Genomic DNA, 18,402 nt, shown 5'->3' with positions numbered 1-18,402 from the left:
AACAGCACTTGGGCTTCACGGTGTGCGGAGCTGGAGGGGATTGGCTTGATGGAGCCAGGTCCCAGCTACTTGCTGGAAACAGAGATGATGAAGTATTTTTCCAACCTGAGGAGCTGCTCAGAGAACCACACCGGAGGATTTGACACAGCCCGCTAAAGCAAGGGGACATTTGTAGATGATTTTGTGCATATTAACTCAGCAGGGACCAACCCGCACGGCAGCGAGGCGAAATGGGAGCTCAGCCATTGATTTCAAGAGCTGCAGGGTCTTGCGCTCGGTTTGATGTATTTTTAAAACAGGGATGAGCAGCACCCATTCTGGGACTAGAAACATCACCAGAAATTTGAACCCCCTGAATAATTTGCCTATAACTTGCCTGTGTTTTGATCCAGCAGCTGCTCCAAGGGCATCAGAAATCCCTTCTCCCATCCGCTTTTCACTCCCCCAGCACATCCCCGTTGTGCTGCTATTGGATTCAGCTCCGTAGTCTCTGTAGGCACAGCAAGGACATCCTGGTGGCTTCAGCTGTCCCCTGGGGCAGACCACTGACGCCCACCCCAGATGGACAAACAAGCCCAGCCTTCCCCTCTCCTGTCACTGGCAGAGAAGGCTACAGGGTCTCCCCATTTAATTGTCATGGCATTTTGTGGTCTCACCCCACTTCTCACCGTTCTAGTCAATGGAAACTAATTAAAAATAAAACCCCTGCGCGTTTGTATCATTTCTTGTATTTTTATTTAAAAAGAAGGTTTGCTAACAGCAGTCAGTACCGTGGCCCAGGCCCCCCAGTACAACAGTTGGCTTTAGTATCATCCCTACTCTGTCCCTTCTCCACGCCGGGGACAAACCAGGGAATTATCCGGCTTTAGCAACCACTTCTGAATCGCGGGGAGCTCCTCGGGACTGCAGACTACTTCCATCTCGCAGTTTTACCCTGTCTCCTCCTGCCTCAGGAAACCCCAACAGCTTAAGCTGAGGTTCACAGCCAGGTTTAGCTTTATCGTGCAACTGAACTCAAGTAAAAATCATAATAAAAAAAAGCCAGGTTTATTAAAAAAGATATACATAAAAAGAAATAATTTTCTGGAGTTGGCAAGAAACATCCCCTCAGCGGCAGATTAGCCCACGTTGATCCGCTATAACATTGCTTATACCTTAATCTTAGGCATCTTCGTCTGACGCTAATTAGCAGGCTGGAGGCTCCTATGGGTACAGTAGCTTCTACGTCCCAAAACGTGAGTTTTTCCTTTTACCACTTGAAGCACTCCGTTTTTAAAGAGACAATGTCAAGTATTTCAGCCCCAAACTGTACACTTCTTAACTGAAAAAAACAGCAGTAGGAGGAGGCACAAAGGTGATGAAACCCAGCCATGAAAGCAGTGCAGCGCGTGTCCGAGGCTCGCCTGTGCAGTGTTCGTTGCTCTCCCACAAATTAAACCCAAACTGCACTCACTGAACCCCAGACTCACCTGCATTTTGGCACTGAGCACTATCTAGGAGACAAACAGAGTAGGTTACAGAGGCAAAAATTTAAGCAGGCTAATCAGACCAGTTGCTTCCCTCAAAAACCCGCAAAATTTAGGAGAAAAGCAAACACGGTTATAAAAAGGTCTTTAAATTTGGAGTTCTCTCTGAAAAAGAAAAATGGGCAAAGATTAATTCTTTGACGTTGATCACTAGACAAGCATCCCATCAAGACCCACCTGACATCCTATTTAACTGCTCAGAGTAAGAGCTAATTGGAGCCTGAAAGAAAGGACAGAGCGGGACTTCAGGAATACAGCGCTGTATGCTGGTTCTCTGTGGAGAAAGTGAAAATAAATTATTTAGATTTGACAAAGTCCCTTGAAGTCCTGCGGTCTTTCTGCTTGGCTGGGTCTCAGGCCTATCACCAATCATTTCGGAGGGGGGGAGAAGGCAGGCTGCTTAGCAGGTAGCATTTGGGAATTAAGAGCTAGATGTACTTATGGTGTTCAAGAGCCCTGACAGATGTTGAGTGTCTTTGACTGAGGCACAGTAAGACAATACTAATGGTGCCGGTTTGCGGCAGCAAACCTCTTTCCTGCCACGTTCCAGCATCTTTGCTCCTCTCTAAATTGCTCCTTAGGAAAGGAAGAGAAAATACATGCTCAGCATCCTCCTCACCGTCCACCCGGCCCATCGCCGATGCGCCCGTTCTCTGGAGGCCCTCACATCTCCCCTCCAAGCAAACGTCACCAGGATCAGCTTAGCACAGCTCCCCACCGCCTCCTGGAGACCAAGGTGCAGCCCAGGAGGCTTCTCCCTCGCCTCTTTGAGGGCTGCGCTCTGCCCGGTGGTCCACGTTTCGGATGGATCTGTGCGCGACTCTGCCAGGCACCGGTCCCTGCTGGGCAGATGGGTCCTGCTCGGTGCCGCGGGCAGTTCCTCGGCTGTGAGAGCCGCCAACAAACCTTCCCTGCCCACCCCGCTCCCTGCCCCTTCCCCTCCCCGCCACGAGCACGGGGCCAAGAACGTGCCTCGCTGCAGAGCGCCAGCGTCCTTGGCCAAACAAACTAACTACCAACCTCGGACCAGTCACGACAAACGGCTTAACGTTTACCCATCACCTAAAATACCCTCAAAAACCAAGGCCACCTTCACACCTTTTGGATGTAGGTCGAACGCCGTTCCGAGCCCAGCAAGCCCACGGGAAGGGGTCTTGCCCGGGCCAGTCATGCCAGATGCTCCCGCATCTCTCCTGCCCCTTCCTTGGTGAACACCAAACAGTTATAATACTCAGGTCAATATATATAGGTACCACGTATATATATTTGTGTCACTGTTCTGCGCGTTAACAAAGACAACCAACCCCACCAGGCACCACTTCGTCCTTTCCGCCCCCTCCCCTTCCTCCCGTGGCTGTGCAGGAACGCGGCCGGGGACCACCCTACGTGGCCCCGTCGCACTCCCCCACTGTCAGCTTCAAGGCTCCTTGCTGGTGCAGCGTCTTTAAGGCTTTGAACTCCAAGGGCATGGTGTGCGGGCTGGCCTGCGAGGTGTAGCCGTACTTCAGGCTGTCGTAGTAGTGGTACTTGACCGGATTCTGGTTCTGGTCCAGGGGAAAGGGCCAGAAGCCGTAGAGATAGATCTGGTTGCAGAATCGAGTGGCCAAGGTGTACATGAGGAGGCCGGTGGTGGGTCGCTTGATGTGCACCTTGTTCGTTAGCCAGTACCTGCAAAGGGAGAGTGAAGTCTGTTATTCCCCCGCACATGAAGCTCGCGTCTCTCACAGTTTCTCTCTCCAGCCTCTGAGAGATATTGGTGATTCAAAGCGAGAGGTTTCTGACTAGCAGAAGAGTTCTCCATGCCAAGACAAAGCCTCTCTAGGGACTGCTTCATGAATAAGCATCCTCCTGCTCTCTGTCTGGCGGTTACATCACACTTGTTGCTATGGCATTGAAGCATCTCATGCCTCGGCAATCCTTTATGAAAAACAAATTGCTTGCAACGGTGGCCTTCAGTACTTCAGCCTACAATTATCTCCCAATCAGCCTAGGAGATCAATACCCCAGACCAAACCATCCACATGTCAAGTGGACTCCGCAGCAACCCCTCGAAGCAGACACACGCGCTGATGATCTTCATTGATGAATGAAGATTTTTCACTCTGACCGTAAACGCCACAGGGCTGTAAAAACGTTTGCCTTGGAATAAAGGGTCACCAGGCTGAAAGAGCTAAACCACGCCGCTGCGTGCCCGTCACACCCAGCGCCTGCTGCTGCCATCCTGGACCAAAACACATCACCACACTCTGCAGCGTCAGTCCACGAGTTACACAACGTGGCATGCTGAGATTTATAACACGCGATACGGAGGTCAGCTGTGCTCGCTGCCGACAAGTGCGTTACTTTTTATGAGGGATGGCAAAAAGAACAGGGGAAGGAGGCACCCAGTAGTGATGCATGAGCAGAAACGGTATCAGCAGCTGTATTTCTGGGCTGCCGATAAAAGTTATTGCAGCATCAAACATCCTGTAAGAAGACGTTTCCAGTATTTATTGCCCAGGCAATCTTTCTGGTTTGCTCAGCAGAAAGATACTTGTCAGAGGAGCAAAATCAGAAAGAAGAAGGTCTGGGGGAGGTAGAAGGTGTCCCCGCCGGGTGTACTCCCTCCTCCTCCAGCACGTCCAATGCCGGCGCTGCCCCACAGCAGGCAGGGCTGGTGCAGCCCATCCCACCATCTCGCAGCCCGGTCAAGCCCTTGGATGATTTTTAAATAGATATTTCAAAGCGCCTGAGTTCAGGTGAGTGCCCGGCAGCACTTTGGATAAAAGGCACGAGGAAGCGGCGCTCTTACCCAGAGGTTTGGGATCCTCAGCTGGGTCCCGCTGTCGCATGCGGAGCCGTGGAAAGTGTCTTGGTCCTCATTCGCACTTTCCACCGGGCTCCCGAGGGTCTGGCACTCAGACAGCAGGAACCCTTGGGAGAACTGAACCCTAATCCTGCAAATTAGCTTTTCATAAAAGCCATTAAAATTTAGCAACCAAGGCACAAAATGTACTTGCTTGTTCTCAGCCAGATAAGAGAAAAATTGACTTTTCTAGTGAATTAAATTCTGGAAGCAGAGTGACCGCCTTGGCGTGTGCAGGATGGGCACGGCAGTGTCTGTTGGGGTCCCGCACCCCAGGGGTGTCCAAGCGCCTGCAGCTTTAGCAAAGGATGAGTACAATGTTTTGGGAAGGCAGTCCTCCTTGCCTGGCTCATCTTGGTGCCCAGCACAAAAAAGGAGCAGGAAACTGGGGGAAAACCAGTATCTCAGAGGGGCACAGCATCAGCATCTTCTGGGCTTGCCCAGCCATATGGGTTGCGCTATGGGGACATGGCAAAGCTCGCTGCGGTGCCAAGGCAACCTCCTCCCACAGGTAGCCATAAAACAGCCTCCTTGATGAGTTTACTGGTAAGCACATTAGACCCCTGGTGTGCGGAGAGAAATGGGAGATTGTCACAACCATTTAACTCTGTGAATTAGGGTATCCTCATCCAGCAGGGAAACTGCCTGGGAAGAACTGTCAAGCACATCACCGGCTGGTTTTGGGGGAAGACACAACCAGCTGGGCTTGTCCCGCTGCTGCTTCAGCCTTAAAACTCTGCTTTTATCCATTTGCCAGGTGGAGTACAAAAACGTAGTGGTGAACTCCTGGCCTGCCCAAAATATTAACTTTTAGGTTTTGCTGAGAGTTTGTACAAAATGCGTGAACGTACACCGACCCTGACAGCGTGACGGAGTGGCCCTTGCGTGAGGGCGCAGGACAGTGATGTGATCAGCAATGTTTTCAGCGTACTGGCGATGACAAAAGCGACCTGGCTCAAGCACAAACGTGCTCTACAGCAGCACGCCGTCCTCTGCAACCCAGCACGCACAAACACCCTCACCAAGACCAACAAGTGCGCACAACCCACACCAAAAAGCAGCCCTAACAAAACCAACCTGGCGTGTCCACCTCAGCACAGGCAGCTAGGGAGTGCTCGCTCAGTAATATCAGGGTAGGGAACAATCACAATTCATATTCCTATAATAAAAAATTTAAAAAATGGCTCTATCACCCACATTCCCTTCTATTGCAGGCATGAAAGTGGGAAGACAAGAAGGATGACAAACCTTGCTTCTACAGCATCAAAAATTCTCGCTGCTGGATGAAGCTTTGGGAGATGGTGATGGACTCCAGGCTGTCCCAGCCCACCCACACAGATGATACACGTAATCTATAATGCCCAAACCATAACATAGGCCATGCCACAGCACTTGCAATTTGTTTCCTGGACAGTGAAGGTGGGACATCCTCCGGTGAGGTCTGGGGAATACTTTTTAATGGCTGGTTTGTGATGGGAGCGTGGGAGCTACGCAGGCAGATCTCCCTCTTATCTCTCCCACCTCTGACCAACTGAGACAGCGGCCACATTCCTGGTGCAGAAGAGAACAGCTGGGGATGGAAATAAAACCTAATTAATTCTGTAAATCCAAATGAGGTTGTCTAGGCGCACATGGGATGCTGTGTCAACAGCACACCTTTAATATGTGAGGTCCGGGATTTTAATTAGGAGGAAAGATAATCTTGAAGCAGGCAGTAATTATTTTTCAAATGGGCTACACCAATCACCATAACTATTAACTGCAACATTTTACGGAAAGAGACAGCAATTAAAAGAGAAGAGCAAAGAGCAGTCCTGAAACCCAATACCTCTTTTCTTGGAGCCGTTCTCACAGCCTGGACCTCCTTCACAAGCCAGTGCTGTGTCGTTTCTGTAAATAAACCCTCAGGGGTGTACGCAGCTACAGAGATAGGCTGGTGCCTGAGTGGGATGCAGCTACGAACAGGAACCGTGATGCTGTCAGGCAAAAATGGCCTGAGACAGCTCTTGTTTCAGATCATGATAATGACAGATGGAAAATGTCATCAGATCTTCAAGGCCATCTCTTGTCAGGACGCAGTCTAGACACAAGCCCTAGCACCTATCTGAAACAGTACTTGATGGCAGCCGAGGACAGAGGCTTCAAGAAGAGCAGCTCGGAGAGTCTCGTGCTAGCTGGTAGGTGGGTCTGGTTGCTCCTCAGCAACATCAATTTCCCAAAAAGTTTCCAAGAAATTTAAGAAGTCTCCTGAGCACTGCTGCCGGCTGCCCGACCATCACCCTTCTGCGAGGGGCTGCACTGCAGCCACAAGGAAAGCGACCGCTGTATTTGGACCTGAAAACCCAGTGGGAATCCTTCAGGAGACCAAACGCTCTGTAACCACCCGCAGGAAGCCACAGCTCCTGCCCAAGCCAGGGACTGTGGAAGCCTCCACATCGCACATCTGGAGCGCGCACATCTGGAGCGCGCACACCACGGTGCTGACAGCGCTCATCCCCCCCCAGCATCTCTGAATTCAGGGAGCAGAGCCTGACCTTGATTTGGGCTGAAACGCTGGGTGCAAAACTGCCCCGCAGGCAGGGTTTGAGGACCAGTAGCAAGGGCAGGGTCCTGCTCTGTGCTTACCCATTGCCTCCTGATGCGTCTGAGAAAACCCTAAGGTAACTTGTACCCTCCAGGTAAGGGTTAACCTGCAGGATAAAATGAACAGAAAATCCATCGCCCTGATGAAATGAATAAAAGAAGCCCAGGTCAATGAAGAAATCAAGTTTCAGCAGTATCAGCTGCATTATTTAGTGATACAAACCAGAATAGCTGAAATAATGCAATTTTAGACCCTTTAAAACAGCTTATTCATAAAAGTGTGATACAAACACAAGCTGTTGTGGAGGTGCTAGTCCTTGACTGTCAGAAGCGTATTATCAGTCTGCCACACGCACCCTGCGCCCATTAATACTCATGAAAAAACAACTACAGATAATCAGAGCGAGTGCCCCAACGGTGCTCCGCACTCGCACTGGTGCAGGCAAGGACAGGACCCGCACGTATCCTGGCTGCTGGGTGGATGGAGATGAAGTGCTGGAGTCGGGGGAGAAACCGCTATCCCCCACCCAGCTTCTCCCAGCCCTCTTCTATCCATGTATCTGCTCTGTCACCTCCACCAAAACAGCCGAGAGCCACATACAGTGATGAGTTCTGTGCTGGATGGGTCGGAATGGGCAGGTCCCCATCCAGATTCATGCTAACGTAGACTCCAGAAGATGGATCTGGAGTCACAGCTGGTGTTCATCTGCATGCTGGGCAAAGCCCAAACACCAAATCAAGCCTCTCTACCCAGACTGGATCTGTACCGCGGGGCTTGGGTCTGGTTTTAGTGACTTGGCACAAGGAAATCAACGCTGAGTCATGGACAAATAACAAATAACTCTGTTCTCCTCCAGGTCTTGAGATCTGCGGTGCCCTTTCAAACACACACAGTACTCAACATCCACAAGTTAAACCATTTCCGGACAGACAGAAGAAGAAGCAGGTAACTGGGAAGAGGATTACCTTATTTCTTTCCCCTTTCCTTCCTATGCCCCTCCCCTTCTTTTGACAAAGAAAAGCCTAAATCTTCTTCCTGATCAATCATCTCGGGGTCCCAGTGCAGACACGCCGCAGCTCTGATACAACATGCCTCATTTGCTCAGGCGCAGAAGGGGCAAGAATAATTGCTCACACAGGATTTATCTGTGGGATACCCACTGATCTAACCTCCCCGTGGTTTTACGGGGAGTTCATAGTCCCCCACATCCTACCCCAGTCACACACTTGGGAGCAGCTATTTTTCTCCTCACGTACTTTGGTCATCTTCATCCCTCATCTGAGTGCAGGACCACTGTCCTTAAACCTTCTGTGGGACCAGAAAGGAAGGGCTTTAAGGCACGAGTCCCCAGGGCAGACATTTCAGAGAAGCCCCTGTAACCATAAAGTACCTTAAGGGAGGAAACACGAAGGAGTTGGTTCAGCAACCCCACGAGTGGGTGACGCTGGCTAATCAACAGCAGAACTGACTTCCAGACACAGAGCGAGAAAAGATGAGCTGGGAGAGCTGTGAAAAGGAAAAGCAGCAGCTTAGTTTTGATGTGCTAAGAGAAAAGGGGAGCCCGTGGCGGGATGCAGAAGAGCGGGGTGATGTGACCAAAGTGAGAGGTTAGGAGAATAACCTGCACACGTGTCCTGCGTGTCTCCAAGCGAGGCAAGGCTGTTGGAAAGAACGCGGCACGCTCAGGACGCGAAGCGAGGAGGGACCAGGGGAGGGTTTCCACCACGGCTGACGGATGGGAAAGCCAGCGGCTGAGCAGTACCGCCCTGAAAAATCAGCAAAGGCTTAGATGTTGTTTGGGTGTGAGGACCCAGGGAGACATCTGAGGCAAAGATGAATCCACTTGATGCCCCACCAGGTTGCACTTCTGAGGACACGTCGCAGAGCTGTGCTACGCAAACTACAGACACTGAGCAAGGAGATCACTGTCACGAAGAGCACACACAAACTGTCACAGCTATTTGGATGTTAAACTTAACGGGAGATCTAGCCAAGGAGACGGAAGATTTATTCATTTTTTTATTTTTTTTTTCTTTCAAGAAGCTCTTAACAAAATCTTACGGGATTAGAATTGGTTACTGCCAAGAGACCCTCGTGATGGACACAGTGAGAAATGCCAGACTAGAGTACACACGGCAGACTGAAACGTGTCCATGAATTCTCTGCAAGGAGTGATAGTCAAACCTCCAGACACAATTATTTTCCCCTGCTTCCTGCATTTCATGTTATTGCTCTAACAAAAGCTGCTTGGCAATAGGGATTACAAGGCTTCTTGGAGACACTAACAGATGACTTATAAGGGGCTTGCTTGCTTCTCAGCCAGGAGACGAGCACTGCACTCGCCAGATGAATTGCTCAGGAGACATTTTATAGAATCGCTCTGAAGTGAGTCACACACCCCCGAAACGCATGGCACCATCCCCATCCCCGTGAGCTGGCTCCCTGCCACAGCACAGCTTTCCTCCTCAGCCTTAGGTAGCGACTCGGCTTCCTTCCGAGCTCCTCCATCGAAATGCTGATGGCTCTCTCCCCTCCCGGTGTGGAGATGGGGGCTTAACCGTGCAAGAAGAGCCTCCGTCCTACTGCAGAGACTATCCAGAATCATCAACACAAAAAGCTATCAGCAAACATTTAAGGCACCCTCACAGCTAGGAAGGTGATGTCTCAAATGATGCTGTTAAGGACAACAAAACCGAATGCTTTTTACTTATCTCGGCAATGCACACCCTACAAATGCCCCAAATACACTCAAAATGATAGGAAAAAAATGCTCAATTGCCACTGCAATGCATTCTGGTCTGGGGGAAAGAAGACCAGGACAATAAATACAGCGGTTCAAGGAGCAGTCAAGAACTCACAAATGTATTTCACTGGAAGTGAAGGAAGAAGAGAAAAGGCAAAGCTTTTGTAGGCGAATTGAAGTTGGCTGAGATAACATTAGTCTTTGTAGAAAGTGCTATTCCTTGAAAAAAATAAAATACATAAAAGAGTGCCTTGGCTGAAGGAATTCTCCAATTTCTTGGTGATTTCCAAATCAACTTTGCATAGATTACAAAGTGTAGCTTTATCCAGCAAAGGAGAAGACAGGACATCTCGGCAATCGCAGCCCACTGCAGCACAGAGGGATGTTCTGTGGGCCTTTGTGGATTACCAATTCCCTGCGGCATGCCACGTGCCACAAAATTTGTTTCACAAATCTCAGATCTGTCAAAGGGTAGTGCTAGGAACCACCATGTTCCTCAGAGAGAGCTGGAGAGACACGGCAAGTCGCTGGAGACCATATCCCTGTAAGAGCAAGGAGCTCATAAGCAAAATCACATGAAGATTGTAGGAATTAGTATCACAGAAGACGAATAAGTAAACTCCTAGTGATTCTGGTCACTTTGACCTGAGGAAAGACTCCTTCTTCATCCCAAACTACATATCAATTACCCTGAGCAGATGGTCAGGACAACTCTGTAGGTACCTGAGAGACATCCTATACAGGACCAAGAGCATCAGCACACCACCACCCTCAACCCCCCAGCTGTGGCCAGCTCATTCAGTACTGCCTGAATCACTCTGAAATCCATCCAAGTCCAAACCTGAGGAGGCTGCACTGAGGAAAGGGTTAACATTGACTCCAGAACAGCAAAGCCCTTTGCCCCCAATCCTGGGTGGTCCCTCTGCACAGCTCCTTGGCCAGGCTACAACACACTGGGTGGGCCTTGAAGTCCTCCCATCAGTTCTGGCTTTCTGAGGGGGCTGCAGTTTTAAATGTATTAATCATTAATTAGGCATCCTTGTTTTCCTGCTGATAAGTGTGAGAGCAGGAAAGCAGGTCAGGCAGCAGCAACCTTGGCTTAGTGGGCAACACCTGACAAGGGTTAGCACTGGCTTCTGCGGTTATAATTGAATTAGTGCTGCCTCAGCGCAGCCGTGACCCACCTTTCTGCATTGCCCCACAGCACGGTGACCAGCCCAAAGGACAGGGCTGAGGTCTCAGCTGTAGCTCAGACCGGGTACAACCAGCCTGTCATCAGCATCAGCCAGCATCTGATCACATGCTGGTACCACATCCATCACAGGCGCTCACCAGCACTGGCGACTTCACTCGCTTGCTGGTCTGACTGGCTGCATCCCTCTGAGCCCCAGCAGGGTTTCAGAAGCCTGAACCCACGTTCCTTGCGCGTGACCCCATTAAAACCCATGAGAACACTAACACGTGCAAAAGGAAGACGCTGCTCTGAGCCATGGGAGAGACGGATGCTTCGCTCTGTGCAGCAAGACACAGTGCGGAACCCTTGGGCTTGTCCCAAAATCCCTGCATCCCCTCCAGCCAGGCAGGACCTGCCAGCCACCGGGGGTGGCTCCAACACTGCTCCATGGGACATGCACAGGGACAACCACAGCACCAGCCAGCCCAGGAGGGCCAGGAAGGTGCCGCAAGCTGGAAGATAAGCTCAGCAGCAGAGCTTATCGAGGCATCCTCCTCTTCTCCCGTGGGAAAGCCATGTCCAGTCCTTGCCAATCCCTCCACAAAGCTTCCTACGGGAAGTTTCTGGCACTGGGAATGGTTGCCAGCACAGGATTAGCAGCCTGTTGATTTAAAGGGTTTATTACAGGAGCTTAATTCTATTTTGACAGATGAAAGTAAGTCAATTACAGCTAGAAATAGCTCAGAATTTGGGTTGTGGGGTTTTTTTCCTTCCCCCTCTCCCTTTCTGTGAGTTGTGGTATCGTTTCCTTCCCTTTCTTTACCTCAAAGCCAGCTTTTTCCATAAGATGCCTTTCCAGCCCAGAGAAGCCTCAGACACAGGTACTTGGGGAAGACATGGTTCCTCTTGCCCACTACTGCTGCCTGTGATGCCGAGCCTCCACTCCTCCCAGCCTGCCTGTAGAGCACCCCCTTAGGCTTGCTCCTGTGGGTAACGACCCCAAAATCTGCCCTGCGCCCACCCCTTGCACTGACACGCAACCTGAGCTGGAACACAGCAACAGCCAGCACGGACCAACTGACCAGAAGAGCTCAGGCTCAGAGGTGTGCAGGGGAAGAAGTGCTAAAAGCAATCAAGAAGCATTAATGCTGAGGCTTAGAAGTGGGAGCACCAGCTACACAACTGAATTCCCATCCCGGGAGATCAACAGGGTCTAGTAAGGATCAGAGAGGACAACTACTGCCACTAAGCCATCTCTAGCATAAGCCATCACCTGCCTAGACGCCCTAAATGCCTAACGCATCATGACCCTCCCTGGAGAAACAAAGCAAGAAAGCAAAAGACTGTTCCATCCCTAAGCCATTTAGATGGAAGTCTCACCCCTGGGGCTCCTTTTCTTTTATAACCTCCCCATCCCCACCACAGCTGTGTCTCCCACACACCTGAAGCTGCAAGAAGAGAGCAGAAAGAACCCTTCCTTCCCTCCCAGTAAGTCCACTCACCACCACCTGGCCCTATTTAGCTTATCAGCAAGATCAGACCACTTCAGTCTCCTCCTTGCCTTGGCTGGTCATGTAAGATGAGCAGTGCAATTAGCACCGTTACAGCAGTGTAGAGGCTCCTTGAGCCTCTGCCACTGCTGAGCCCATCTACGCTGCCACGAGCTCCTTGACCTGAGGAGCTGTGCAAGAATCGCACGTGTCACTCAAGAACAAGGTGACAAACAAACTCAGTGAACCAGCATGGACGCATTTCTCCAAGAAAAGCCCTAACGTAGGTTGGGGAGCTATCATGGCTTACAGCTAGCAAAGTGCTGTAAGACTTGGGCTGCTATATTGCATGGCTAAAAGACCTCGTGCTCAGTAGAGCAGAGTGGGGAGACCCTGCTTGTGAGGTGGTCTCTAGTTCTCATCTAGGGACCAGCCACTGCACGTGGAGCCCTCCTCAAGGTCTGCAGAAAGAAACAGCTCGTGCCGTTTGCCTCCAGCACGAACCCATCGACTGCTCTCCAGCTCAGGAAGCTCACAAAATCCTGGCTCCGATCCCACCAGCAATGCTCTCACCCTCGGACAGCGTGCAGCAGGCGCAGCGAGGGGTAGGCAGTCCTGACGTTGATGTGATGCTTCAGGATGAGCTCGTTCACCCACTCCACTCGCTCCTTGCCCCCCTTGGCCATGAACGCCGGGATCCAGAGGATGCTGCCGTTGAGGCTGTGGAGCCGTTGCAGCAGCTTCTCCCTCCAAGTCTCGTTCACCAGGTCCTCGAAGGCCCGTTGGATGACCGAGGGGTTCATAGTCACCAGGTCCGTCTTCATGCCCACGTCCTGCGAGTACTCCTGGACAGGGGCCAGGTTGCACCTGCGAGGGGAAACACCGAACAGCCCTTTACAATGGACGAGAGAGAGGGCAGCCACAAACATGAGGGGTGCTTGATGCCAAAAGCCAGGGCCAGTGTCAGAAGTGCCCATTCGCTCTCGCTTTCGGGAGGAGGAGGAGGGAGAATGAGTCTCTGCAATAAATTAGAGACGCACTGACCTGCTAATGATGAGCTATCTTAATATCAGGTCATCATTCCGCAGCGTGATGGCATGTGTGTGCATATTCCTCCGGAGCAATGCTAATAAGAGACATAACTTTGGTGTCTGGTGGGTGGGTTTGTACGGATCGGTATCTCTTCTGGTACGGTTCTAAAATAACACGTAGCAACAAACCTCCCATCTTTGCTGCCACAGCAGATTTGAAATGAAACGGCCTTTCCCACGCAAGGAAAGCACTTGCCTCTTAATTCTAGCTCTGCTGGGGTAATATTATCCCAAGTCTCTTTTCTCTTCCTGGTGAGTCTCTGCTAACAGCAGAGCCGGTGGCACCGGCAGCGATAGAGACACCAGCGGGAGGTGGTCACCAGGACATGGTGTCCAGAGGGTTTGGCTGTCTGGAGGCCATGACCTTCAAAAAACATCTCTTTCTGTAGTATTAATTAGCGTCTTCTCTCAGGCTGCGCATGCGGATACAGGCACACGCGCTTCCCCGGGAGCTCCCGTGCCATGAGCTCCTGGGTCACGCCAGGGCTGAGGGCTGAGGGGCTGCGGGACAAGCTGCCAACAAATCAATCTCGCTATACGGTGGTTTCCTAGAGCTCCTCGAGGCAGGACCCACAGCTTTTAAGCCGTGGCTGTGCCATGCACATGGTGCTGGGTAAATGATTCCGGAGATCAGCTGATCATAGAATCACAGAATCATTAAGGTTGGAAAAGACCTCTAAGATCATCAAGTCCAGCCATCAACCCAACACCACCATGGCTGCTAAACCCTGTCCCGAGGTGCCACATCTACGTGTTTTTTGAACACCTCCAGGGATGGGGACTCCACCATTTCCCTGGGCAGCCTGTTCCAGTGCTTTACAACTCATCCAGTAAAGAAATTTGTCCTAATATCCAATCTGAACCTCCCCTGATGCAACCTGAGGCCAGAGAGATGTTCCCCCAGCACGGTGAAAACCAGAGGGTACCCACGTGTTCGCACACTGCGTGCTCTCCCGCAGCGTTTTACAGTGAAGTTACAGTATTTAACGAGCAGGAACTGCATCCTAACCATCTGCCTCGATAATCAGCCATTACAACTGTTTTCCCTGCTTTGCAGATGGGGAGACTAAAGGAATGGCGTAAACAAAATCCTGCTACTGACACGCGGGGCCCTTCTGATCCACTCCCTGAAAATAAACGTTGGGTCTGAAGAGTGAAGCTCTACCCTGGACACAGAGCCCACCACTGGTCTTTGCCAACCCTGCCGAAAAGGCTGCCTGGATGGAGCAAACCTTCCCCAGGAAGACGCAGGTTCAAGAGGTGACTCAGATAACCTGCAGTTGGAAGAGCACGTCCACGCCAGACCTGCACCAGCATGCATGGCTGGGGAGAAGTTGCTCCAGTCCCAATCCTTACACACAGAAAAGCTTTTCTCCTGCAACTTTGCTGCCTCATGTGAAAGCCGTTCCCTGAACTTTGCCAGAACTGCAATCAGCAATTTTTCCCTTTGCTCGCTCTGGTTACACTTAAGGATGGAAACAACAAAGCCCCGTCCCCCGCGGGCAGGACGGAGCTGCGGGCAGCCAGGGAGGCTGGAGCAGCTGGGTTTGAGCGGGGGCAGAGGTGACATTATCCCCGTTCCCACGTCACGCTGGGAACCGCCTCTGTGAGCCGCTGATGGATTGGGCTGTCTTCATAATAGACTCACCAGAAAGCAAATGTCTGCACATACATAAATCATCGGCGGACTCCTACAGCCCCTCAGCTAACGGACGTACACGGGTGTCGGGGATGGGAGGGCAGGCGCACTCCTCCTCTCCACTTCAAGTGTCTCCTGTAGTGAATTTGGTGTGTGTCCCCGTGGGGGCCAGGAGCCGCTGCTGCAGGGCCATGGGGCAGTGCATCTGCAGGGACATCGGTGCTGCGGATGGAGCGGCCACAGGGCAGCGTCAGACAGGGCATTGTGTGATGCACCCGGTGAAGTTGGACAGAAATGATTTGGGGAAGAACTGAGCTTGTGTCCATGGGAAAGTCCAGAACAAGATTTGTTTGCAAGAGAGCAAGCATGTGGGAAAAGCGAAGAGACTGCTTGGGACTGGAGATGCTGGGGGTTAATGGTGCCCTGGCCGGGGGTTAAAGATGCATCTTGAGAAGACACGGGGTGTATCTGCAAGGAAGCTGGGTGAGCACTTGGTCGTGGGCAAGTGGAGTACTGTGTCCAGTTCTGGGCTCCCCAGTTCAAGACAGATTAGGAGCTACTGGAGAGAGTCCAGCGGAGGGCTACGAGGATGATGAGGGGGCTGGAGCATCTCTCCTACGAGGAAAGGCTGAGGGAGCTGGGCTTGTTCAGCCTGGAGAAGAGAAGGCTGCGAGGGGACCTTATGAATGCTTAGAAGTATCTTAAGGGTGGGTGTCACGAGGATGGGGCCAGACTCTTTCCAGTGGTGCCCAGTGACAGGACAAGGGGCAATGGGCACAAACTGAGGCACAGGAAGTTCCGTCTGAACACGAGGAAGAACTTCTTCCCTCTGAGGGTGACGGAGCCCTGGCACAGGCTGCCCAGGGAGGTTGTGGAGTCTCCTTCTCTGGAGATATTCAAGACCCACCTGGACAAGGTCCTGTGCAGCCTGCTGTAGGTGACCCTGCTTTGGCAGGGGGGTTGGACTAGATGACCCACAGAGGTCCCTTCCAACCCCTACTATGCTGGGATTCTGTTATTCTGTGAACTCTACGCGTGCACACAGGGCTGCGGGGCTGCGCTGCACCACGTGTGCTGGGGCTCCAGCCCCTTTCCATCTCTCCAAGCCCCCCCGACACCCACCCCAGCCCCATCGAGCAGCAGGGCGTGGGCCCCTACCTTATCACAAAGCTGTGGGCGTCGATCTCAGGGCCACAGCCGCTGCTGAGCAGGACCCCCGAGTTGCCCACGATGGCGCAGGTGGGGAACTGCTTGCCCTTGAGGGGCGAGGTGCGGGGCAGCAGCTCGTACAGGTTCTGCGAGACGTTCATGGTGCTGTCCCTGTCAAAGACGTAGTGGATGATGTCCCCTGGCTTCAGTGTCCCCTTCAGCACCGAAATGTCCTTCTCCGCATCCAGGAACTTCAAGATCTGTTTTCTGAGGACAGGGAAGAAAACAGCCCCATCAGGTGAGGCACAGCAATAATTTGGGTCATAGATAAGATGAACTCTTGCCTCCCGCCTGCCCTCACTCCTTGGCCAGTCCCAGCCGACTGATGCGGTCCAGGAACAGCTTACAAACAGGTATCTCCATCTTAACGCCTGCTCCTTCTCCACCCATCCCTTCCCAGGGCAGGCTAGCGCTGCCAGCCCACCATTAGTGAGGGGTCCCTGCATTCACCCTGGTGAGAGGGTCTCCTTGCCCCCTCCAGCACCCACCACCAGTGCACACCAGTCCCACTTGGCCTGGAAAATGGGGGCTCCAGCGCTCCTTGTTTCATCGTTGCAAGGCCAGCTGGTTCAGCGGGGAAAACATTTCCAAGCGATCGCTTACAGATATGAAGCCTAGCTCAGCAGGAGATAGCCTTTTATTTCTTCCTCGACTTCTTTAGATGATATACGGAGGCAATTTGCCAGCTTGTACTGGAGAGGACCAAATCTGTCTCTTGTCCTATAGGTAATTACCAGTACCTGATCTTCAAAGAGAGTGTCTGGTTGTGTCTCCATTTGGATGAGGCTGGTTTAATGTTGTGCTTAATGCTTTCATTACTTCTGTCAACAACAGCTGGAGACGAAGAGTCATTTATTACTACTTCAGCTCTGGAGAAAAGAAAGACAGGGAGAGGGAGAGAGACGGGATCCGTTAGCATCCCAACGGCACTTCTAATCACTGTCTTCGGCTCTGGCTGCTGGAATTCAAACTTCATCAGAAAAGCAAAATTGTAGTTATTAGCTAAACAAGAACTGAAAGCCTGTTTGTATTCTGCTACACTCAAGCAGACAGACACAAATCCTTAAATACCTGCTCGCTTATGTGAACGCAGACTTACAGCCAGGCACAGCTCTGCAGAAAAGCCAGTCTCACACATCTAGCCGTTGAAATGAATGCACACAAAAGCACAGGCGGGCAATGCAAAGACAAGCTGGCGGACGGACACTCGCAGATGAGACACCCCAGAGCCCTGGGGAGCCCCCCAAAATTCACCGAGATGTTTCCTATGCTGGCAGCCGAGGCTGCTGCCTCGCGGGAGCACGTGAGCACCCCAAAGTGGAGCCAGCTCAGCTCCTGCAGCGGGTTAAAATCCTCGTCAGAGAAGTGCAACCTTCACTTCACCCAAAGGAGAAATTAATTTAGCTGAGCTGCTGGGTACTGCTTGGCAGACTGGGCTACGAGCATCCCATACCGAACAGGGGGAGGCCGGCTCGCTGGTAACTTTTCCGCCCCGTTGGAAGACAGCACAAGGATTTCAGCATCCGTACCGCCTGCTCCAGACCCAGAAATAAGCAGGGGGACGGGCAACAGCCAGATGCAGCAGTTTGGAGATGATCACTGGGAGACCCCAGTTTTTAATCCCTGCTCTAAGCAGCAAATCAGCCCCAGCGCTTCAGCGCCATTTACATCAAATGGCATGAATTAAGGGAGCCTCTGAATATTTGATTCCAGCCAGCCGCCCTCCAAAGAGAATACCCAAGCATCTCATCAAGAAGCTGTGCATGTGTCTGCAGCCCCAAAAAAACCTTCACATTTCAGAGCGCTCTGAAAAATACACAGCCAAAGCGCTCGCTATCAGCTAAAGGGAATCTCCCTCTCCGGTGCAAAGGGCTTATTCCAGCCGGGAAATGGTTTGTAAATAAATGCATTTGTAAAAAAGCATGTAAACCCCAAGGAGGGAGCAGAGCGAGAGACAGTGCAGAGCTGGCGGCCCAGGCTCATGGACAACATCCAGCTCCTGGGCGCACATCTCCAGCCCAGGGAAGGAGCTCCCGAGAACACGCTGTGGCTCACACTACGTAACGTTTCCGAAAGGCAAGGAAATGTGTTTATAAATGCT

General features: G+C 51.7%; 1 protein-coding gene across 1 annotated transcript in view; it reads right to left on the bottom strand.

Moving 5' to 3' along the window:
- Positions 1–729: 729 nt before the first annotated feature.
- Positions 730–18,402, bottom strand: part of ST8SIA2 (ST8 alpha-N-acetyl-neuraminide alpha-2,8-sialyltransferase 2) — a 34,138-nt gene continuing 16,465 nt past the window's right edge. The window contains exons 3-6 of the mRNA XM_075431649.1: positions 17,042–17,170; positions 16,251–16,508; positions 12,936–13,229; positions 730–3,194 (exon numbers count right to left, since the gene is read on the bottom strand). Of these exons, the coding sequence (XP_075287764.1) occupies positions 2,909–3,194; positions 12,936–13,229; positions 16,251–16,508; positions 17,042–17,170 (967 nt within the window). The 3' untranslated portion in view covers positions 730–2,908. The remainder of the gene's footprint in view (positions 3,195–12,935; positions 13,230–16,250; positions 16,509–17,041; positions 17,171–18,402) is intronic.

Source organism: Opisthocomus hoazin, chromosome 10 (genome assembly GCF_030867145.1).
Source record: "Opisthocomus hoazin isolate bOpiHoa1 chromosome 10, bOpiHoa1.hap1, whole genome shotgun sequence".
NCBI lineage: Eukaryota > Metazoa > Chordata > Aves > Opisthocomiformes > Opisthocomidae > Opisthocomus > Opisthocomus hoazin.
This window is presented reverse-complemented; position numbering and strand designations above follow the sequence as displayed.